The following is a 20,754-nucleotide window of genomic DNA, read 5'->3' on the forward strand; positions in this document are numbered from 1 at the left end:
ATCTTCTCAAGAATCACTGGGTCAGAAAAGTTAACATTTTTAAAAGCGAAAGCTTTCTGACATAGTGTAGATTCAAGTTTGTTAAAACCATGGTCCCCGGGTGTAGAATGGGGCCACTATAGGGGATCAAAGTTTTACATACCTATAGATAGGGAAAATATTCTCGAGAACCATTGGGTCAGAAAAGTTTATATTTACATGAAAGCTTCCTGACGTAGTGCAGATTCTAGTTTGTAAATATCATGGCCCTCGGGGGTAGGGTGAGGCCACAATAGGGGATCAAAGTTTTACATACAGATCTATAGGGAAAATCTTTAAAAATCTCAAAAACCACTGAGCCAGAAAAATTCATATTTACATGAAAGCTTGCTGTCATAGTGCAGATTCAAGTTTGTAAAAATCATGGCCCCTGGGGCTAGGTTGGGGCCACAATAAGGATCAAAGTTTTACATGGGAATATGTAGGGAAAATCTTTAGATATGGGCCAAGGTGACTCAGATGAGCAATGTTGCCCATGACCTTTTGTTTTCCATAGTATAAATTCTTAAGTATTTGATACATTTACAGTGAAACTTCTTCAAATCGGCCCCTTAGAAAACTGGTCCTCCATGAATATCGGTCAATTTTTAAAGTTCTGGCAGAAATCTTAATATTTTCATATAAAGAAATTCTCACAAAACCAGTCACCCCTGAAAACCAAATATTGGCCACATTTTATGGAACCTTTGTGAACAAACGTGTAATATTCCCTCATAATACCAGCCACTATTTTAAGACCAGAAAATTTTGGTCAGAGGGGTGATCAAAATCGGCCAGGGGTGAGAAATATTCAAATTACAATTTTATGTTGACTACTGTACTTTTCACAAATATCAAAACAAATTTGTTAAGACATAAGTGATGGACATAAGTTTTTATAGGTAAGAGGATTGCCAATAATGTATTCTGTGATAGATTTTTAATTGAAATTTAGATGATTTCAGCGAGACATATTTACTAGATCCAAGTGAACAATATGTACTTTTTGTACTATTTGCAGCAATCATATGGCTTGGGTTGAAAAAACAATGTCAGTCAATTTCCAAGAGTGAAATAATAGTCCTGGAACACTATATTAAATCGTTCATGGTATGAAAAAGAAATGTTTAATTAAAATTGAGATAAAATGTCTCTAAATGCTAAATTCCTGGTAAACTGGCCATCTCCCAAAATTGGCTGGTTTTTGTTGTTGTTTTTTCAGTCCGAGAACTGGTCGATTAAGAGAAGTTTCACTGTATATGTTATACATGTATGTGCTACTTGAACGGACATTTAGAGAATTATTTATTTTATATTTTCGGAAAAAATATGTATTTCTAAATGTTTCTGAAAGTGTTAACCTGTCTTTTTGAGTAGACCAGTGCTTCCTGTGCCCAAACCATTGATAACCGAGAGTTCATCACCTACTACTACTGCCACTGCTTTAACAGATAATCACACATCAGGGGAGTCGGTGTCCTCGACCTCAGAAGTAGTCCCAGAAATGAATGAGGCGCAGACTTCTGGGATTCTGAAAAACAAACAGGAAAGCCCTGCCCCAGTCCTTCCAGACAGTACCAACACTAAAACCAAAACTCCCCAGCTGGTGGCTTATCATGGAGGAAGCAGTGCTGAGAGCAGTACTGACAGCAGCGAAGATTCAGACAGTGATGAGGACTCAAAGAAGACTTCCAAACGCAACAAGAACCAGGATACAGATGACCTTGACATTGATGACATTGACAAAGCTCTGGAGATGGCATTAGAAAAGAAAAAGGTAGTGTAATGAATATTTTTAAGAACATTCTAGATGGAGTATCTAAATTTGTTTTTTATATGCTAGATGACAGGGTTCCCTTGGATGATTTTGTCATAGACTAGGAAAGCTTATTAAATGTCTGTCCTCCATCAGATGTTATCCTACCAAACACTATGTTTCTTTATGCAATTCATATGAAACTATATGCATTAATCAAAGAGTTGGGTGTAAAGTCACAATTACAGATTTGTGGTTTAGTTGTATTAGAAAAACCCTTTGTAATATTGAGAGAAGGCTAGCACATCCAAATATTGAAAGCTTCATAATATTGATCAAAAAGATATTGTTCTTATGATTTGAACATTTCTTATTTGAATAAACAATTGGGTAGGGCACAAATTTTATAACTTTAGACACTCTGTTTATAAACTGGTGAATAAAGCCAACCTTGTTTTGCAGTCACACAAAGAGCACAAGTCCAAAAGAAGATCCTCCGATTCAAAATCAGATGGTAAGGCCAGTCTCCCTAAGTCTAGGTCCCTGGTGGACGCCATGAGAGAACAAGTCCAACAGAAACAGGAGATAGAAGCCAGGAGGAAGGCAGCCATTGAGGAGATGATGGCCAGGGAACTGGAGAGGAGGGTAGGCCCTCCAAGGAAAAGACCCACTCCAGAGGACCCTTCACTGCATGGGGACTGGGATTCCAAAAAGACCAAGGTATTGGAGTACGAACATGGCAGGAGAAGCAGGAGAGATGAACGGGAAAGTACGTTTATAATTCTGTCTCAGTGATTTTAGGGGCATGTTTTCTGTCACATGCAATTTACATAACAATTGCTGAAATACAGGATGTCTTTTTTTGACTTAAGATGAAAAATTCTTTTTTGCAAGTTATTTAAGTATACTTGTATGCACTTTTTACATATTAATGCTAATGTTTGGCAAATCTACAAAGGAGCTGACAATAAATATATGTACATACAACCCTATTTTCACAAACTTTGAACATAAATGGAATTTTTTTAAGGCAATTAGAATATTGATCTCGGACATTTTGTAAAATGGGCCCCAAGAAACTTTGAATATTATCAGTCACTTGTTTGCACATTGAATAAACATTTATATACACATTTTGTTGCAAATTTGTAATGGACAATTAGATAAGGTTAGAACCTAATTTTTACACAGGTCAAGGCCGGAGTAGTACAGACAAAGATTATGACAGAGACTCGCGACACAAGAGAGATGATCACAAGAAACACAAGAAGGATGACCGAGACCGGGATAGAAAGAGAGAGGAAAAGAAAAGGGACGAACACAGGAAGAAAGACAAACAGGATGACAAGAGGAAAGATGAAAAGAAACGGGTAAGACTGTCCATCATCTCAATGTAAGTGTAAGATACAGTAAAACACACATATAACAAATACACTTATATTATAATGAATTCATGCTTATTGTGAAGTGATATTTATTCTCCTGTGATGGGAAGGTAACAAAAATTATTTTGGATATTACAAAGTTTTCCTCGGTCCCTGGAAGTTTGCTATGTAGTCTAGTCAATCTAGCCATATATGAGCAAAACCTCAAACTAATTGCAACAGAAATGAAATATTGATTATTCATGCAAGAAAACACATGCAAACAACATATTAAAAATCAGCTTTTGTATTTCAATGGGAAAATTGGAATTTGGAGGTAAAATGATGTGTTTTTTCATGAAAATCGCTAAGAATTGGAAATTAAGAAAAAGGTCCATTTCATGTAACATACAGTAAAAATCAATTTCATATTTCAAATTTTGACCTTGAAATGTTCGATTAAAACTTTTGACAGAATATATTCTTTCCTTGACTGTAATATTTTTGTGTAAAATCATTCTTTTTTTAAAGAGACACTACAGCTCATTTTCCACATTTTGATATAGTGTTTTTTAAAACACGTATTGATAAAATGATAAATATAATATCGATACTGACAATTTTGAACAATTGGATGCATCAATTTACTCTCAAATGCGCTTTGAAGATCGTCCGGAATTCAAAGGTTTCTTCATGCTGACTCGGACTTTTGAATGCTTATTTACATCACGTGGTTTTGAATGACATCAAAGGTGCTGTGTAGGAAATTATTTAAATTCCCCTTCAAGGGGGTCCACACTCACCTTTCAAGTATAAGATTATTCCCTGCTCCTTATAATAAGTAATAATATAAATCATTGTATCAACAGAAACCCTTCCATGCATGTTCCAATTGACCGATGTTTTTACAACTAATACGTGTCGTGTTCAGAAAAAAATAGCACAAGTTTAATGTCTTCGCGGCTAGTCCCAATGGCAGATTTAGGGGGGGGGGGGGGCAGGATCCCCCTCCCTCTCGCCACAAATTGTGAGTGAAAATCCAAATTTTGCACCCAGAAAGCCTATTACTTTGGCTAATATTTGACTTTCTCATCCCCCTTCGGAAATCCTAGCTAGATCCGCCACTGAGTTACAATCGTTTCTCCTAGCCCTTTGTTTTCCAGCAGTCATACTGATCGCAAGGTCAATTTTATTTCACATATTAGTTTTATCTCATTTTATTTTTATCTCTTTTCTTACAGAATCTTTCAAAATTCTGGATCTATCTATCCACTACACTTTCTCTCACTGCACTGTTTACTGTCTATGCGCATGCGTCTGAAGACCGAAAGGAGGAGACTCGATAATTTTTGTATAGGCCATCAAAAAGTATTAAATTTTACGTTAAAACGAGAATTTTTGACTTTAGATAAGTGTTATTTTCGCAAAGTTCATACATTCAACAATGCAACAAAAATTGAAAAAGCGCTGGGAAAATTGTCATTTCATGATTTTTGCGCAAAATGAGCTGTAGTGTCTCTTTAATATAATTGTTAAAGTTTGAAATTCTAAGAAGAAAACCCACATTTTTTCATACATTTGAGGCTACCAATAAAAAATTGAGGTTAGGATTTACTATAAAAACTGTTTGATAAGTAAGATATATATATTATTGGCAATGTACAGCTTACTCCAAATATATTGAAATTCAGGGAACCAATCTTTTTTTTTCAATGTAACCGAAGTTCAAAATAAGTGAAATCGGAAATGTCGACCATATCGGAGGCTTCATTTTAGCATCTCGATCCTGATTATGAAAGCAGAAATATGAATTTATTACATTACACAATTTACAACATATACGTAATTGAGTGAATTGAAGATTTTTATTTTTAAAAAATATGTCAGTTTTGTTAACTTTTGTTTCTTATTGAGCTGACCAAGAATGAATATTTCAATTTCCGATGTCTACAAAAATTTCGTCATCTACTTTAGGTATCGTCTGTACATAATCTTTTTTTTATTATTATTAAATTTACATATACAATTTCGAGGTTGATTGTGCGTCACATTTTCATCCGGAATTTCGTTTTTGCTCTCGTCGCCGATAGTTCCCTTGCAGTATGTACATGTATATAATGTTGGAAGTAAGTTCTTCCCTTGAAACGATCGCCGTGAAAACATTTGACACACATGTATGTCTAGGCAAGTACCATCAGAATTTCAGAGCCAGTTGTCTTTTTGTAAATAAAGTTCACTAACATAAGCAAGTGGCATCATGGTGTCTTTAAAGACATTGTCGTTGTCCGCATCAGATGTTATAGACTAAATTTTGGAGATTTTAATGTGAACCCAGTCTTGCAAAAACTATTTTTAATGCACTGTGATAGAGGTAAGGTGTTTGAAATTACTTAAGCAAAATTGTCATTTCAGATTTTGACTTCAAATTCTTATATCTCTTGCAGTTATTAATTTGTATTTAGTGTCCCATGATAAAGTTTTCCTTTTTTGTGGGGAGGTCAAATTTGACAAACGATCCTGTCATCAAGCTGTTAAGGAGTGATTATACCCCACTGTTATTTTATTCCTATGAAAACACGCAATTAAAAGTAATCCATGGGAAACCAATCAACTGACACTTACAGTACAGTCCACGAGTATTTCCCATCGCACGGTGTAAAACACACGGTGTAATCTGGTCCGTGTTACACCGTGGACACGGCGTGACATGGTGTATGTGTATTGCGAATACACAAGAAGTCCAACTTGTCTAAAAAGTTAATCCCTAACACCCTCCGTGTCACACCGTGGCTCCACGAGATCGTTTAGAAAAATTACCTGGATTTTATTGTAAATGATGCACATGTAGATAAATCATTCGGTGGTATTCTTAAATCCAAAATTTTCGATGAAATAATAGCGGTTGTTCTAAATGATTTAAATCAGTGAAGCCGCAATGTATGGTCATTTTGCATCGAGTTTCCCTTTGTATAAAGATTTTTTTAATTGTCTATAAACGATGCATGCAGCAACTTGGCTTTTTCACTTTGATGAACAGAATCATATTAGCTATGTTTTTCAGAAACTAATATTAAGAATCACTTTTAATTCGGCAATTTTAACTAAATATGTTATTTGTTCAATTTTGTAAATAAATAATGAAGACGATCGACTGAAACGCGAGTGATTAATTCTTCTACATAAAGTGTGTAAAATCCTATTTACAAATTTAGATGAATATTAATCAGTCAAGTATTATGGAGAATTAATTCGCCATACTAAATTGACTTGGATAACTAAAAACTTAATTGCAAGACACGAGGTCCGCAGGGTTTCAATGCTTGAAATTCGGTCACGGCCTTATTCACACCTTTATGTTGCTAAACTGCTGTATATGGACAACGTAATTCACTCTGCCAATTTTTCAGATTTGTAAATTAACTGTCTATAAAATCAACTGTGCATCAATTTTTCGATTTAAGGACATAGGACAATCAAAACTTTTTGCTGTGGAATTTTGTAACGATATTTGTAAAGGTTTAAATATTCAATAATTATCCCCCCTCTCTCTCACTGATTTAGATTTAGGACCGTCTTCAACGAGCATTTTTTTAATTTGCCATTTATGATTCATGTTCACTTTACCAGAACTGCCAACCCTCACGATTTTCGCGTAAGGCTTACGATTTTAGGGCCGAAAATACGCCTTACGATTTCACTGTACATCTTCCGATTTTCCGCTTATTTGACATTTCGAAATTTTTATAGCTGTCCGTCATTGGTTTTTTACTTTTATAATAAACAAACTATAGTCGTTACTACGTTTGTTTGCATAGTCTATATCTATACAGAGTCTCGATCATTTTAATGATTTGAAATAAACAATATGGCAGCTGCTACTAAACGTAAAGCATGTGTTGATGGAAACAACAACAGTACTCCCCCAAAGAAGAAAACCTTATGGAGCTAGAAATTCAACGAAGAATATGCTAGTACACTGTAAACATTTATTCGTTTCAAAGTCAGAAAGGGGGAGTTTGTATAAGTGTACAATCTGTTTGACAAACTTCAACATTTCTCATGGCGACGAAAATGACATAAAAAAAACTTGCCAGAATAACTGATTCAGTAACTAAAATTATATACATGTATATTTATAAAAAAAACTGACACAGTGACTGTAAAATTATATAATATTATACTAATGTAACAATATTTTTTACACAAGTTTTAGAAAGTAAAATCAATAAAAGATGTATTTGATTTTTTGCAGTTGTAAAATGCATAACAATTAGTATGTCTAAATTCATTAAATTTGGATTTGAAATGTGCCTAAAATTGCTCAGGTTACATATTTATTCATAAAAGATCTCCACCTTACTATTTTCCATTTTATAATGTTGGCAGCTCTGCTTTACAAACCCTCCGTTAGATTAATAAATAAATTTCTTAAAGGTCATATGAAACGATTTCTAACAATGGTATTTTACTTTTTAAGATGGGTATGAATGAAGGTCAAACAGCATTTAATAAAAAATTATTGTCTTTGGATTGATAAGAAATAAAGCTGTAAACGTGTACATAGAATGAATTTGTTACCCGCTTATCGTTCTTGATTATGTGTGTTTGTGACGTCACAACGACCCATCGATGTAAACAACGCAATGAAAATAGTGTAGGCCTGTACCGTTTTGTTCAACGAAATATCTCACTGCATTGAACGGATATGGACTAATTTTTGTTTTCTGACGAACTGCCCGATTTTGTGGTTCAACAATATCAGTTTAAACCAGTCAGGAATGATGCACGGCAAGCGAATAACGTTCTTCAACAGAGGATGATATTGAAGAAGTCAACACTATGCAGGCACCTGAAGTATGGCCACTACTACCCCCTCCTTTTCTGACTTTTTTATCAGGGATAATTTCTCCTCCAAAATGCATGGATTCCTTGTCTATCCCATGCAAATTTCGATTTATGTAATCCTTTCCCACTTTTTGTAAGCTTTAGAGATTGACCTACCGGTAACAATAAAGCTGGTAATTTAAGGCCAATCTCTGAATCTTACAAAAAGTGGGAAAGTCAAACGATTACATAAATCAAAATTGGGAAGGGTTAGACAGAGAATCCACATATTTTGGAGAAATTATCGCCGCAAAAAAATTATCAGAATGGAAAGGGAAGGGGGGGGGGGGGGGGGGGGGGGGAGTACTGTCCATACATCATGCAGATACCTGTGGATTTCAAGACCCCATGCCATCAAATACTGAAGTTTAACTATCTATTTAAAAAGATTAGGTCTAGCCGTTTGAACTTGTGTACATTTCATTTATGAAATAGTTTAAAATCTGAAATGGCAATCCCATTTTCCTTTTTATAAGATAAAATTGATTAATTCAGATTGAATATTGTTTTACGCCCCTCTCGAGAATATTTCACTCGTATGGAGACGTCACCACTGCCGGTGAAGGGCTGCAAAATTTAGGCCTATGCTCGGCACTTGAATGGTCATTGAGCAGGGAGGGATCTTTATCGTGCCACACCTGCTGTGACGCGGGACCTCGGTTTTTGCGGTCTCATTCGAAGAACCGCCAAGGGTTACTGCTCAAGGACCTATTCTAACCCGGATCCCCATGGGATACGAATAACCACAATATTGAAATAGCACTAAAATATTCTTGTAAGTGTAGAGTACCCTAAATGTGGTAAATTTATCATGGATGCCATCTGTTGTACTTGCGCACGGTTCTTTAGCTAGTGTCCAAAATTCACAAATCGTTGTTTTAATGGGAGGGGGTGGGGGTGCTTCTATATTTTTCAGTCGTAGAAAATTGCTTGCGTTTATAATTCTATAGCAGGTATTTACTTTCTCACTACATCCCCGCTGTTCAAATATTATTTTAATGAGAATTTTTTAAATTTTTTTGATAAGCATGATATCAGTACTGAGGGCTGTTCCATTAAAACATATGAGGTACCCCGGGAAGGCACTTTAAAATTTGGGTAACCACCCATAGAAGCATAAAAATGTAATGAGGGACCACTCACAGAACCAATTTTAGATAGTGCGGCACCACCCATAGAAGTGAAATAAATTTGAAATACACTTTTTCTTTAAATTCAATATGTATGAATGACTATTTATAACCCCAGAATAGAGGTCTATTTTCAGATGTTCCCAAGCATGATAGTAAAGAGAAGAGTATCTTGGGTGTTACATCACCATTCAAATAACTGGCCATCAATGAAGCTTGATCATAGAACCATCAATTTATTTTATCAAGACTGTCTTTCTTAAACATGATGAACTAAATTAATTTTATAAGTCTACCTGTTCATAAAAAGTCTAGTATTGTAAATGTTCAAAAACAGCTATTAAAAGTTTTAAAATTGGCTAGTATTTTGAGTATTAAAAAACAAGAAAATGTGTCTCTTTACATAAATAAAATGATATTCTATGTTTCTTAGTCAATATATAAATTTACAATCTGCAACTTAATATTTGTGAGGCTCTATTCTACCGTTTTCAACAATTTCGATAAATTCCAATTTCTCGATTCATATTTGTGCGCCATGTTTGATGTACTGAAGTTTCAACTTCCGATTGTCAAGTCATTTGCATATGTCATATAAAGTAGTATTTACATTAATGGACAAGTATGGAAGCGAAAGCTATTTCGTCGGTATTGAAAAGGTTTGAATTTAATATCAAGTTAAAAACCGAACAGCAGAGTGTAAATTCTTTCTGCAACAATATGATTTTCCTTTCTTTGTCGAAGTGGCTCAAGTAACTACATTTTCGCGCCGATTATCAATGTTTAGCTTTTTCATTAGATCCACCTACGAGATTTCGCGATAACAAGCATGGCGGAGAAGACGAAGAATTTTGCATGCTGTACAATATATTTAATGAAAAACACCTTTATTAGACATGCCCGAGCACAAAGTTGGTACTCCTTTTGGTGTAAACAACATTTGGCCATTTGGGACTAATACACAGTGCAGAGTTTATTATCAGTTATTCATAAAATTATTTTGCACCATTACGGAGATCCTATGGAATTGTAGCCTCATCCCGAAAACGTCAGAATAAAAAAAAATTGGATAGGGCTACATTATTGCAGCTAGAAAAAATCAAAAACCGTTTCAATGGACCACGAGCACGTTTCGTTTTCCATTTTGGACAAGGGAGATAATCCCAATTTCCGGTCGCTATAATTTTAGAGTCAAACTGGAAACGATAACCGGATCTCGGAACCTCATCGACCGAGATAAAATGAAGACAGAAAACGGCGTTTGTTTCACATTCTACTTTCAACCCTACCTTTCTCTTGTTGCATTCCTCTCAGTTTCGGTAAAAAATAAAGATTTTATCAAAACAACCACCCACAGATGCAGTTTTCTGGCAGTAGGTACCCACCATATATGCAATTTTCTACCAATGACAAGCACCCATAGATTTTTTTTTAATTGCCGTCCCCTCATATGTTTTAATGGAACAGCCCTGATATAGTATATGGAATATAAATTATAATTTCTGAATGATACTTCATGATTTTCTCTTTGAATTCCACAATTAAAGGTTTATTTACAATTTTAATTCAACTGAATTTTACAATTAATAGTAAGAAAATAAAAATTACACACTTTTGGGATACTAGTGTAGGTACATGCATATTACACGTGTAGGCCTAGTAAACATGAAACTATATGAATGCTGTTGACTGATAGAGTTTGTGATGTAGATAAGATATGAAAATAGAATATAATTTTGTAATGAGTAGATTTATTCAAAGTTCACGTTCATTAATAAAATAGGTTTTTTTTGTGATTACAATGGTATCCAACCTTTGTGTAATTTAGTAATATATACCAGTGTCTTCGCTTTAACTAAGCGGTTGACTTTAATTTATATTTTGATTTGTCTCAGTCTTTGGAAAATATAAAATTATTGGCACAGCGTCTGATTTGAAATTGATCTATTTGTGTCCAATTGTTTGGCTACCAACAGATATACTGAAGTGCAATGTTCATGGCAACACTGCATGAATCCATCGCGTCGGAGATTTTGTATACCCATATATATTTTTTCTTCTAAATCTGGTATCTCTTGGGAAGAGGTATATATGCACCCTCTTCTACAACCTAACACATGTACTACAATTAAATGCAGCACACTTTGGCATTTTTCAAAGCTATGCAGTTTTAAAATACTTCGTTATAGGCCTATCATGTTATAAGGCCTAGTTGTTTACATCACAGTGGGTCTTTTTGACGTCATCAGCAAGGGAGATCAGCCGCGATCATTAAATAATTTTCGTGATCGAGTACATTTGATCAGCTGTTATGATGTTATAATGCATTGAACAAAAAAATTAAAAATGAATTATTGTTTAATAAACCTTGATTAATGAATTTCCATACACAACTCAATTTCTTCAGATATCGTTTCATATGACCTTTAACTAAAGTACTCTTCTAACCCCCTCATTTTAAATAAAATAAACATTTATTATAATAAAAATCGCATTTCATTCATAAATATAAAAGCATATTATTGCAGTGTCGAACCACGCTGGCATGTCTGTCGCACGCCCATCATCCTTCACAAATACGATGCTTTTTTTTTTTTACTTACTGGGGGCTTCAAGACAGGTACTGCCCCCCCCCCCCCTTTTTTTTTAATGCACCCCTCTCTAAAATTTCTGGAATGTCACCACTGATTAACTATTATTGATTATCTGTAAAAATTGAAGCAAATCGGATGAAATAGAACATATTTACAAGAGATTTATTGAAATTGATCAAATTAGCATATACTAATAACGAATAATTTCTTTCTTTAACCTTTGTGCACTATAGATTGAAAATCGAGAAGTATACAATTATAAAATTTAAACTTCATAGTTGATATAGCTGTAAACAAGTATTTCTTTTATCAGCATAATGGTGTCCGAGTGAAAGATAGAAATATATACTGGCAACTCACTTATCCATAACAATTTAGATTGGTTATTAAAGATAAGTTTAATATCCATAACAATTTAGATTGGTTATTAAAGATAAGTTTAATATCCATAACAATTTAGATTGGTTATTGTAGATAAGTTTAATATCCATAACAATTTAGATTGGTTATTATAGATAAGTTTAATATCCATAACAATTTAGATTGGTTTTTAAAGATAAGTTTAATATCCATAACAATTTAGATTGGTTATTATAGATAAGTTTAATATCCATAACAATTTAGATTGGTTATTATAGATAAGTTTAAATTGATATATTAAAAACTGTTTGCTGATTCTTTTTAAAAAGTAACACGAAGCATCGTAATTTGATTATAAGTCAGTCTTATACTCTCTCTCTCTCTCTCTCTCTCTCTCTCTCTCTCTCTCTCTCTCTCTGACAAATGCGCTGTTTAACATAATTACTTCCATCATATTGTTAATATGCATCTTGACAAATATAACTTGATCCAATATAGAAATTAGAGCATTGTCGATGATTAACAAATTGGAATTAATTTATTACATAATTAATAGAGGCAAAACTACAAACCATCAAATGATTTATTTTTAAAATCCAGAGTTAATTACATTTGATGGAGACTTATGTTCAATGTACTTTGATAGAGGTTTTCATAAAAAAATATTCATCGTGAGTGTCTGATTAATGCAACGATTTTTGTGTAATAAGTATATACCATGCAAATTCCTGTGGTCTTTGTCACAGTATAACTAAATTAGGGTTAGCTAGTTTGGGTTTTGACTTCTTATGAAAAGTGTGAAATATATTGGGTCCGCGAAATATCAGATCTAGTCTAAGATCACAGGTATCTTGAGCTGGACCCAATATATTTCACACTTTCTGCAAGAAGCCAAGCACTTCTGTTGATTTCAAATACACGGATTAGCTGACCCTCAATTGTTCTACTGAGGCGAAAACCCCTTCGAATTTGCATGGAATGTACAAGTTATACACAGGTCAATGTTATAGTCATACATCATAGTACCACTAACCCGACAAACATTTTTTTTTATTTTGAATAAGTTATTGAATGACGAAGTATGACCAAACTGCAGATTGAACTTTATAGAGCCCCGTGCTAACATTACTTAAATTTTTCAATGGGTATGTTGCCGGTTAAGTTGTGTAAAATTCTTGACACAACAAAAAAAGGTGCTTAAATTGTCCAATAACGAAAACCTTAAATTGACATTGTGTACGTGTGTGTGGGGGAGGGGGGGGGGTAGTCTGAAACTGTCTCAATTCCCCCTTCCGACTTCAATTTCTTAAATCTTGCAGTGGGTAGGTCGCTACAATTAAGTTACAAGGCTAAATCCTTAACTTTCAAATTTTCAAATTACACCCTCTCCGATTCTACTTGCTTGTAATCAATATTTAAGGAAGTACATATATGTAAATCCTTGGTGTCAAATGCAACTAGTTCATGAAAAAAAAGACTAATATCAATATAAACAGAAATGAGTTAACGATTATTTGTTTTTATTCATATACGCTATCGATTATTAAAATCTTTAATTGCTATATGAAATCATTTTAAAGGGACTGACTCACGATTTTACCCAAAATTTTGTTTCTCACTTTTAATGATCAAAATCTACTGTCTAATGTGTTTGAAAGATTTCACATAAAAATTAAGGTGATACATCATCACAGAAGATCATTTTAGAGAGTTTATTATTTGTTTTGTAAACAAAGATTGCGGTATGCTATTGTTTACGAAATTTTCAAAAGAAATGGATATCGATCTAAGTATTATTATATCTTTCACATTTCAAGCATTTTTGGGGTGAAATGTGTCATCTAAAAGTTAAAATTTGTTACTATGCAAAATTAAGATACATTATATTACAAAATCAATATTTCACTTGTTTGTTTGTTTGTTTACATAAAAAGACTCGAGTCTTTGTTTACATAACACATATTTAAGGCTAAAATATTACTTTTATTCTTGCATTCAGTAGGTCAAAATTTTGGCTGTCAACATTAAATGAGCTATATTTCTAATGTTTAACATAAAAAATGAAAAATATTTTTATCAAAAATCGTGAACCAGTCCCTTTAAAATTTAGATGCATTTAGTAGACATTAACGGCAAACTAACAACTCAACTGTATGACAAACGGGATGATTTCAGCTTCTCCATCGTCAACTTCCCATATTTGTGTAGCAATATTCCATTATCACCTGCATATGGTGTTTATATATCTCAACTGATTCGATATGCAAGAGCTTGTTCTGGGTATAGTCAGTTTTTAAATCGAGGTTAGCTACTGACAAACAAGTTGATGGTACAGGGATTTCAACAGTCTCGATTGAAGTCAGCATTTCGCAAATTCTATGGTCGTTATAACGATCTAGTTCGTCAATACAACCTCGCATTGGGTCAAATGCTGTCTGACTTGTTTCATACCGATTGTTAAGCCGTTCTTGGCACACTGATTTTGACTGCAGATAACTCCGTTTACTTGATCAGGATATAGGGCTCACGGCGGGTGTGACCGGTCAACAGGGGATGCTTACTCCTCCTGGGCACCTGATCCCACCTCTGGTGTGTCCAGGGGTCCATGTTTGCCCAACTATCTATTTTGTATTGCTTATAGGAGTTAGAAGATTGATCACTGTTCGTTATCTTCACCTTGCATTAGATAATGAAAGCAACAGAGAGAGAGAGAAAGAGAGGGAGAGAGAGCATTGGTAATCATTGATTATAATATTCATGAAAGTATGCAGATACAGGAAGTTTAATACGTTCAGTATAAATCTTGAAAGTACAATTTCTTCCTGATTGATTATCCATCCACTTTCATTCTGATATTTTTTTTTATTTCCCATATTGTTTTCTTTACATGTTAAATTTTTCGGCTGGTCCGGGTTAGGACTAATGAATGAGCCCCCCCCCCCCCTTCTAAAACGATGTTGCGTGCTTAGCTGTCTACATGGTTGTATCTCCTCAGTCAAAATTAAAATACATACATGCTATATATACTGCAACATCATTGGATTTACTGGATAATTCTTCGATTTCACCTTCATAATACATGTTAATGCAAGTGGACTATCTAGGCATTTTTTCCCATCTTCGCTATAGTCAAGATTATTCGTCCACGAAGGCACAGATGACCCAAAACCCATTACTAGCGGAGATGAGATGAATTTTACCCCCGTATTATGTTGTAACTGACCAAAACCTAGTACGTTTGTTTTACAACTTTCATTCAGAAGACGAGCAAGTTTGTGAGTCACTGAATAAACGAGAAAACGTCTGCATTTTTATTTCAATCGTTGTTGACTGTATACTATATGTGATATTTCAAGACTACATGTACTAAATTAAATTTATTGGATCTCATCACCATTATGCAATGGTATACAAAAGTATAAAGACAAAAAGCTGTTATATATACATTTAGTAAATAATACATACGTGTAATGAAGTATTTATCAAGTTAGAAAAAAAAAACGTGTTATTATTAATGTGAAGTATGGGCATTCTAGGTAGGGGAGGGAGCACATTTTATTTTATTATTTTCTTAATGAAAGTATGGAGTTTTCTAAAGGTTTGTTTAAAAGTAAAGATATTTTTTATTTTTATTTGTTTCGGTGATAAAAATGTGATTCTTTGCTCACATTGCAGCACAGTTGAGTACTCAAAACTGATACATTTCAGCCAAATATCCAATGTACATGGGCACATCACGTGGTAAATGTCTAGTTGTTATAAAAACATGTCCCTTACGGAACCAATACGAATCATTTATTCTTGAGCTCGTTTGCAGGTAGTGAAACCATAGACTTAATTATTGGTCCCCGTCCTAGCATTACCTGTCCGAGATCAAAGTTCAACCGCCGTCAATCGAACTGACAGGGTACCCAAATGAGGGGTTTTGAGATTGAACCAGCGACAGTGCCAGTGTTTTGAGAATTTCGACACGTCCAAGGTCGCCTTTTTCCTAATACATTGATGGTCCATGATTATTGGGGGGGGAAACATATAGAGTATACAAAAAATATTGAATTTTTTTTAGATTTAACAAATGCAATTAAAAGATGTACACGAATGGTTTTGTAATCAGCGTTTCCCCTCAACAGCATGAATTAGATAATTGAAATTGATGCAATTTGTAAAGCACATTTATGATTGCTGTATGATGAACAATCTGTAATTAGTGTAGCCCCTCTTTCCAATAATTGTGGTTTTAGGTATTGCTTTCGTGTGTGTGTGTGTGAGAGAGAGAGAGAGAGAACGAACATGGTAATTATTGAATATCCCTATTACACTGTATGCTTTTTATTTACAATACTAATTCACATTCAAAACACGAATTACCCACATTACTCATCATTATTATAATTAAACATTGAATTTAACAATATTCACAATGAAGAAATTAAGGAAAGGGATTCAAATGACATTGTTCAAACCCAGGTTTCTTGGAAACATATATTGTGTTTGATATCGTTGTGTTTCTCTCAATAAGGTGAAAAACAATATAAGCATCTCACAAAAAAGTTTTAGAAAAAAATTAAACACCACCTTTATCATGGTTTCATTTGCAATTAGTTTATGGCCGATTTTCACACCTCCTGCAAGGAAACCAACCCAAACCGCTTCAAACCAGCACTGAACAGAACGGACTGTTTGTACTTCGTATATTTTTGAAACATAATTTTATATTAGAAGGGATATGAATGCTTACGGAATTAAAGAAACAGAGAGACACCATGTACATGTAACAGTAGAACCCACAATAAATATCAGCATTTCTCATGCCTACAGAAATATCAGTAATTATGAGAACTTAGCAATATCAACAACACAATAACAATAGGAAGTACACTTTCTAAAAGTGAAAAACAAAGCAGGTTAATGTAAGTACCATATATGCGCCTTTTTCACAGGCTACCATGCAATACAAAAGAAGACACCTTTCATCGGTAGTTCGGAGCTTTGAAACGTCAGTATTGATTTGAAAAAGGTCCTTCTCGGAGGTTCAGCAAACAAACAAATTATGACAATAACAACGTGAATTATCTTACATAAATGTTGATGATTTGAATAATCAATAATTCACTAGTTTTGTAAGAAAAATATGCTGCACATGCATTATGAATGAAATCTTATCCTCTGTGTGACACCGTGAAAACACACCGTGACACTTTGTGTTACGCGGAGGACTCTCGGATTCAAGGCTAGCGCAGAAATCGCAACTTCAAAGGCACCAACTTTTTTCTAGGCCCACGGTGAACCAAGGATTTTTGGTCCACGGGGGCTCGTGTTTTTCGGGAAAACTCGTGGACTGTACTGTACCTGTGTAATAATGAAGCCACCAACCTGGACGACTACAATCACAGGTGACTTCAATATAGCCGTTATAAAAACAATACATTATTTACTCAGTGGACTGATAATTGATTTCAAAATAAGGGATATTTCAATATAAGCGATTTCAATATAACCGATATTTTAATGCAAAGAAAATAAGAGACTGAGACTGGGGATTTTGTTTTACTTCAAAATAAGCGATATTTCAAAATAAGCGACTTCAATATAAGTGGAGTAAGCTGTATATGGAAAAATACCATTTTAGATAGGAAACCTTCCTTTTTCTGAAAAAAGAAATAACGAAAAACTTGAAATTACTGCTTTATAGAAGATATAACATTGATCTTATAGATTTAAGAATAAAACGTCCAAATGCACAACTAAAGAAATTTTCTTAACCAAAATTTATTTTCCCTTTCCGAATTTTGGGCTGAAACCTTCATTTTCCAACAAAAATCGTTAAAAACTGGATTTTGGAAGAAAATACTTTCCCTTGTCCAATAAGCATATATGAGTTACCACATGAAGATTTATACATTAAAATAAACTGTTAACACAAAACAAGAGCTCCTTCAAAAATGGTCTATTAAAGATGACCTACATTATAACAAACAGTGTATAGTAAAGCTTACGCTACCAAATTCTTTATCAAGATGAGTTTTAACAGTTTGTACTATATCTATGATGAAACGAAGTTTAGTTTCTTAGATTTTATAAAGAAATTTTGAATATGTGCACTTCGTCAAATTGTAGAGTTTGGGAAAGGGGGGATTGGGGGGGTTATAGTCGTATTTGACATTTAGTTTTATCCAAATTATTGTGCAATTAATACCAAGAATTTTAGAAGTAATCTGTTTTAAAAGCAATGGACACCTAGAATTAAATGCAAAATGAATCGGGCACATAGCATCTTTTAAAAAAAATGGGGGGGGGGGGGGTGAGGATAATTTCGCAATATTGCCTGAAAATGAACAAGTAAGTTTAATCCAAAGTGCTAAATCCTTTGGGGGGGGGGGGACAAAGGTTGTTCTCTCAGTTCAATTTAACGCTTAAATTAGATTCCACTGTGTACAGTTCACAACAATGCTACTTTGAAATTTTTAAAAAAAAAAACGAGGAGGGGGGCAACCAATCTGTCTAAAGATCGACCTCTGTAAAAAATAACAATCTTTACCATTGTTGCTACGTGTCTGATAATTATTTTAGTGATCATTTGAGTAATTTCAGTACAGTTCAGTATATGTTTTTTGCAAGTACAACGGCTAGTGTCACAATTTGCCTTCCATTTACAGCGAGTAACTTTCAAAAGTTTATCTGGTGCGACTGGTAATTAGTTTTAACGGATACAAGAATTGCTGAAAGCAGTGATAAGCCCCAGTTGGAAGGATCCAAATTAATCTCTTCTTTAGTCCACTCTATGACTTAAAAAAAATTCTTGCAGTGCCCCTCTTCTGCAGCTGTAGTTAGTGTCAATGACTGAACTTGTAGAAATGATATTGTGTTAGACAATACTTGATAAGCAAATCTCCTATAAGTGTCTCTATGGTATTCCACCATACAAAGTTGATATGACATCGACACCAGAAGATATCTTTTTCTCTATGGAATCCTCATTTAGGAAGGCTGAAGATAATGAACAGTGATCAATTTCTTAACTCCTATAAGCAATCCAAAATAGAGAGTTGGGCAAACACGGACCCCTGGATATACCAGAAGTGGGATCAGGTGCCTATGAGGAGTAAGCACCCCCTGTTGACCGGTCACACCCGCCGTGAGCTCTATATCTTGATCTTGCAAATGGGAGTTATCCGTATTCAAAATCATATTGTGCCAAAAATGGCCTAACAATCGATATGAAACAAGTCAGACAGATTTGACCCAATGATAGGTTGTATTGGCAAAGTAGATTGTTTTAACAACCATAAAATTTGCGAAATGTTGACTTTAAATAGACTGTTGAAACCCCTGCACCATCAACTTGTTTATCAGTAGGCTGCCTCGATTTAAAAACCAGGGTTTGACACTAAGGCACGTCCGACCGACTGAGTCTACTAAATGATAGGTCCGGTCGGGTAAAATGTCGATTTACTAGTCCGACTGGTCGTGTTGAAAAAATAAACAAGAAACTTTACTTTAAACCATAATATATTTTATTCTTAACTAAAAAAGAATAACTGTAGAGTTTGCGAGCAATTTTGAACCGCATGATGACACAATCTCTATTTTTAGTTCTAATAAATAAGTCACGGTTGGAAGTGATGTTTTACGACATCTACTCGATGTTAATGTGTGTAAAGTTATGTTTTAGATGAATTTATTTTCATTTTTTTAAAAACCCAGTTTATTTGAATCAAATATAAAAAAGTGTTTATCAAATTAATCGTAAACAGCCATTTTTCGGTGTTGACATATGTGCGGGAATGTCTGTATATTCAAATACGACTTCTCGTCCTCAAGGAAAGATGACCCAAGAGAAAAAAAGTAAAAGGTTGGGAAGAAACCAAGCAAGACTTATGAAATAGAGATTTAAAAAACGGTTGAGGCCATTTTGTTTTAAATTGACAAGAGAATTTCCATGTCGGGTAGAATTTAAAGAAACAGAAAATGTGTTTGAAAATGAAAGCGTTAAATTGAATGACGAGACTAAAGCTCTATTTTGAGACAATAAAGTACGTTTTAGTTCATGCAAACTTAATATTTTTCATTTGAATTAAGTACATTTAAATATGGAGAAACTATCAGTTTCTGGAAAGTTGGTCGGGGCAAGTGGATGTACGGTCAGGTCTAGCAAAAATCATTTGAAGTAGCCCGACTGGTCTAGTGCTAAAAAAAGTAAATGTCAAACCCTGAAAACTGATCATATACAGAATATGTTCGCGGTTTGTCTACATTCTTGACATTCCATTGCTTTCTTAAGTACGGGACCCTTTCCGATGCTGAACATTCTTGACATTGTGCCGCATCCTGTGAATGCGTCTAGAAAAGGCAAGGATTGACAAACTTCGTTTCCTAAAAAGGCGTCTGGTTTTAACGATATTCTTCACTAAGGGGCAAGATCATAAGTTCAGTGTCTCACAAAAAACTAAATTCACAAAGTTTTCACCAAGAACCCCTAACTAAATATGACAAATGTTGAAACTAATTGAATACCAAGAAAAAAACAACATTCGATTATAAATAACATTCTGTATACCTTTCCTACTGTTTATTAATCCCCTACTGACGAAGTCGAGGGGACTTTAGGTTTGTGCTCCGTCCATGTGTCCGTCTATCCAGTTTTACAC

General features: G+C 34.3%; 1 protein-coding gene across 2 annotated transcripts in view; it reads left to right on the forward strand.

Annotated features, from left to right (window-relative positions):
- LOC125646036 (formin-binding protein 4-like) overlaps positions 1-20,754 on the forward strand; it is a 105,249-nt gene that overhangs the window by 66,874 nt on the left and 17,621 nt on the right. For both annotated transcript variants that reach the window (XM_056139557.1, XM_048872151.2), the window contains exons 8-10: positions 1,396-1,795; positions 2,237-2,543; positions 2,966-3,144. In XM_056139557.1, the coding sequence (XP_055995532.1) occupies positions 1,396-1,795; positions 2,237-2,543; positions 2,966-3,144 (886 nt within the window). The remainder of the gene's footprint in view (positions 1-1,395; positions 1,796-2,236; positions 2,544-2,965; positions 3,145-20,754) is intronic.

Source organism: Ostrea edulis, chromosome 6 (genome assembly GCF_947568905.1).
Source record: "Ostrea edulis chromosome 6, xbOstEdul1.1, whole genome shotgun sequence".
Classification (NCBI taxonomy): Eukaryota; Metazoa; Mollusca; class Bivalvia; order Ostreida; family Ostreidae; genus Ostrea; species Ostrea edulis.